At 52.3% G+C, this 3970-nt stretch overlaps 1 protein-coding gene across 1 annotated transcript; it reads left to right on the top strand.

The window, feature by feature from the left end:
* The first annotated feature begins 2084 nt into the window (after nucleotides 1-2084).
* On the top strand, nucleotides 2085-3099 carry LOC102034632 (C-C motif chemokine 5-like). The gene is made up of 3 exons (XM_005425134.1): nucleotides 2085-2157; nucleotides 2427-2541; nucleotides 3000-3099. Exons 1-3 carry the CDS (start codon nucleotides 2085-2087, stop codon nucleotides 3097-3099), a joined length of 288 nt encoding a protein of 95 aa, XP_005425191.1.
* Nucleotides 3100-3970: the final 871 nt, after the last annotated feature.

The raw sequence follows: 3970 nt of genomic DNA, 5'->3' as shown, positions 1-3970 counted from the left end.
GGCAGTTTGTCCCTGTCCTTGCACTCTTTCTTGCTTAGCTTTGGCTTTCGGTCTCCTCACACCTTTCTTTGTCCCACTCTGTGCAGTGTCAGGGGGAGTGGATCCATGATGGTGGTAGGACTTCAGGCCCTTGGAGGTACCAGGTTTCATCCCAGTATCTGAATGGGCTTTGGAACAGAGAACAAGGCAAGTCATGGATCAGGAAGGATCCCAGAGGAATCCTGAGCTCGTCAGCTGTTTGGATCAGGATATTCTGAGTCTTCTTCACAAGTAAAACCTCAGCTGTGATTCTGACTGTCTCAACTGACTCTCATTCTGGGAGTTTAACCCCTTAGCAGGAGCTGGGATGAAAGCAAGCCAATCCATGGAGAAAGAGCTTCAGAGAAGAGAACAGATGTGCCAAGCTGGGGACTGGGCTGTGACGGCTGCAGAGAATCCATGGGCTGTATGGAGCCTGCCTGCCTGCCGTGGGAAGGGGCTGGTATGTCTCTGCTAAGGAAATGTCTTTCCAGAAACCCAGCAACATGCCCTGTGCTCCCAGGGCTCAGTGGGCAGGTCCTCCTCAGCTGCCCACTCCCCAGGCTTGTAGCAGCATCTACCTAGCACCAAGGCTGTTGCCCAGGCTCAATTTTGTTCATGCTTAGTACAGGAGCTTTGTGTAAAACAAACCCTGCCGTGGCAGCACCCTGCACCCTCCAATGAGTGTGCCTCACTTTCCCATGGAGTTCAGTCTCCTGAGATGTGCTGATTATCTACCACACGCCCTGGAGCACTTGGGAGCCCCAGGCCTGCAATCCACCCTTCCAGGCAATATCTTAATTTCCCTTTGATTTCCTCTTCTGGCTTCCTACAAGGAAACCCACTTTGGGTGGGGAATTCTATTTTGTGATCATCCTCCTCCATAGAGGAGCAAGACCCCTTTTGTTACTGGACCATCAGGAAAGGCAGCCTGCTCCTGTGGCTTTCCCATTGTGGCTATGGTTGCCCAGCACCCAGACACATTTCCTAGCACGATGGAGACTTCGCTCTTCCTCCACTCTCTTGAGGCTTTGTCCACAAACCTTTGCCTGGAAAACAGCAGAGCCCTTCTGGAGGGATGTAAAATTTCCAATAGTTTTTCTGACAGGGCAGAGACACCATTCCCATCCTAAGCAACATGTGCCAAATCAACCAGTTTTTTCTCTGTGCGTGTTTGGCAGCTGGGACAATGACAGAGCAGTGTCAGGAGGGTGCTAGTGCTACACTGCTGGAACCAAATAACCATCTTTGTCAGCTTTGCTCTGCTAACATAGTCATCAGCTCCTAAAGTTCACTGTGGGCATCAGTGGCCAATTCCCATGTCCATGAAGAACTGAATACTATTTTAGCTGTCACTAGTATTTGAGAAGTTGTGATGTAGCAGAACTGGTTCCCCAAAGACTTGTTGCAAGGGATGCTCAAGGACATAAGAGGAGCCCAGATCTGGAATTGCACCATGCTCCACCCTCTGTTCTGCACATTTATGCACCAATGGCCTTCACAGTCCCATGGAGGAAGCCCCCATTGCAAGTGGGACCCAGCATGGCTGGGTGGGCACATGGGTGGTCAGCCTGACTCTCAGACTTTCCCCGCTCTAGTTGCTGTGGCAGAGGTGAGATCTCCTGTTTATCCATGATGCAGATGTTCTGGGAAACACAAGTGCGTGACAACCATGGTTGGCCTTCATCCACTGCTGTGACTTCTAGGCAAGAGGTCCACCTACTGATCTTCTGAATTACTAATTCTAGGTTTTCTGCAGAACCCTTAGGTCACGGGAAATGAAATGACAGGTCATATCCTGTTCTGTGTCCACTCATGGTAACCCTGTGCCATGTCAGGACGCTGCTGTCATCAGGGCTCTGGACGGCTTCCTCTGCAAGGCTGTGGGGTATCCTTGACACCGCACTTTTTCCATTGTGTCATGGCTTTCAACAATGTTTCCATCCTTGGTTGCCGTCTCTCTAAATAAAGAGGGCTGAACCCAGGGATACCACACCAGGAACAGTGAGGGACACTCTGCGACAGTCCAGCCTCACTCCTACAATTCACCTCTACCCAACAGGACCATGAAGACCTTCACAGCAGCCCTTTCTGTACTTTTCGTGGTTGTCTTCTGCTACCAGGCCGCCTCTTCTCCATGTGAGTCCAATCTCACCTCTCCAAGGAGCTGTCTCCTCTTTCTGTCTGCCGTATAAGGTCTAGTAATGCTTGGCAGCTCTCTCTTACTAGCATCTGCTGTAGGAAAAGAGAAGCCTGTCTTTCCTTGGCTCCCTGATGGGAAGGTGGCTCTGGTGGGAGCCCACTGTGGGAGCAGCACTTCCTCCAGTGGGAATCTTCTCATCTTCTGACCCTACTTCTCCCCACTGGCACTTTTCCTGGTCTGATGTAACAGAAAACTTCTCTTCCAGTTTCTCTCAACTCTTGTGGTCCCTGCTGTGTTGAGTACATCTCCAGACCATTGTCCTTGAGCCGTGTGGTAAAGTATGAGCCCACAGGCAGCCACTGCTCCCTGCCAGCTGTGATGTAAGTACATCTTCTGCCCTGCTTGTCCTGACAGTGTGGGGGAACCCCACATCATACTTCATCCTGACATGGAAAAGCACTGGGCAGGGCTCTCCCATGTGAGGAGAACAACCTGGGAACATGACAGAGAGCAATCCCACATCCCAGACAGCAACTTTGTGGATCTCCTTATTACATTTGAGCCAAAAGAGCTTTTGCTGGTCACCCCCCTCACTCCAGATAGTGCGACCCAGCCAGGATGGTGTCCCAGATGTAGAGATGCTGGGGACAAAGCTGTTTAAGTGCAGAGAGCAGGACACCTGTAAGGACATGGAGTCACCCCCACCCCATTTCCCTACCGCTGTTTTGCAGCCTGTAGAGGCGTCTGGTGGGTGTCACTGTTGGTGTGGAGCAGGTGGTCTCACTCTCCTCTCTGTCTTCCTTTCCTTCACCTCTCCTCACTGGATTTCCTTTTCCAGATTTACCACCATCAAGGACAAGCTGGTCTGTGCCAATCCTAATGACAAGTGGGTCAAGAACATAATGAATCAACTAAAGGACAATAAGCACAGTGGATGAGCAATAGCCTGCTCTCTCCAAGCACCACTTCTGCAAGGATGTGCTCTCATGGACACCTCCAAGACATATTCTACTTTTTCACTGCCTGGGAATTTGGCAGGGTATTCAACTCAGTGTTTAGCTCTTTTATGGAAGGCTGTGCAATGCCAGTCTTAATTTATTTGACATTTTCCGTGAAACTTTTCATTCTCCTTTGTACTGAAGGTGTTGAAGTTATTTTTGTATAATAAAAAGGAGCAAAACTTGCAACTTCTCCCAGCGGTTCTTGGGATGCTCCACGGAGACTGGGGTGTGTAGCAATGGTTGGAAGGGGGTCAGGGCTGACACTCGAGGGTTTGGGGGTGATGGGGTGACACCTGGCTGTCCCCCAGCCTCTCTGTGCATGCAAGGGAGAGCACTTCTCATCCTGCCTATCCCGCCTGCCTCCTTGCCGTGGCACATTCCCAAACTCCTGGCTTTTTGCAGTGGGTGGGTATCACGGGAGATGTTTTGGCACAATTGTTGGTGTGGCGAGGGGTCCTTTACCTCGGCCAACATCTCTGGTCAGCGGGCAGGTGCCTCAGGGGCTCCACGGGCTGCTGGGCTCAGCCATCACCAGGCCGACCCCATCTCCACCACCGTCCCGGCACGGGGCTGTCTCTGGCCACGGGTTAGTTCTGGTGCTTCCTAGTCTGTCCTGCTCTCCCCGCGGGGTTTTTCTCTGGCTTTGCCCCGCCGGGCTGGAGGCAGTCCCAGCCTTTGGGGTTGGCTGCAGCTGTCCCGGCCGGTGCCAGCTCCTCCCCCCAGCAGCACGGAGGCTCCGAGGCCCGTACTACCCGGTAGCGAGGCGGGATCGTCCTCCAGGCTTTCATGGCACTGGCCCGTCTTCCTC

Source organism: Geospiza fortis, unplaced genomic scaffold (genome assembly GCF_000277835.1).
Source record: "Geospiza fortis unplaced genomic scaffold, GeoFor_1.0 scaffold59, whole genome shotgun sequence".
Classification (NCBI taxonomy): domain Eukaryota; kingdom Metazoa; phylum Chordata; class Aves; order Passeriformes; family Thraupidae; genus Geospiza; species Geospiza fortis.
The sequence above is the reverse complement of the archived record's forward strand: the minus strand, read 5'-3'. Positions and strand labels throughout refer to the sequence as shown.

What these genes read in the sequence shown, in the direction of transcription:
- LOC102034632 (XM_005425134.1), top strand. Translation starts at nt 2,085, where the DNA reads ATGAAGACCTTCACAGCAGCCCTTTCTGTACTTTTCGTGGTTGTCTTC. An exon ending in CCAGGCCGCCTCTTCTCCAT is followed by an intron (nt 2,158 to 2,426) that starts GTGAGTCCAATC and finishes CTTCTCTTCCAG; the next exon opens with TTTCTCTCAACTCTTGTGGT. An exon ending in TGCTCCCTGCCAGCTGTGAT is followed by an intron (nt 2,542 to 2,999) that starts GTAAGTACATCT and finishes TTCCTTTTCCAG; the next exon opens with ATTTACCACCATCAAGGACA.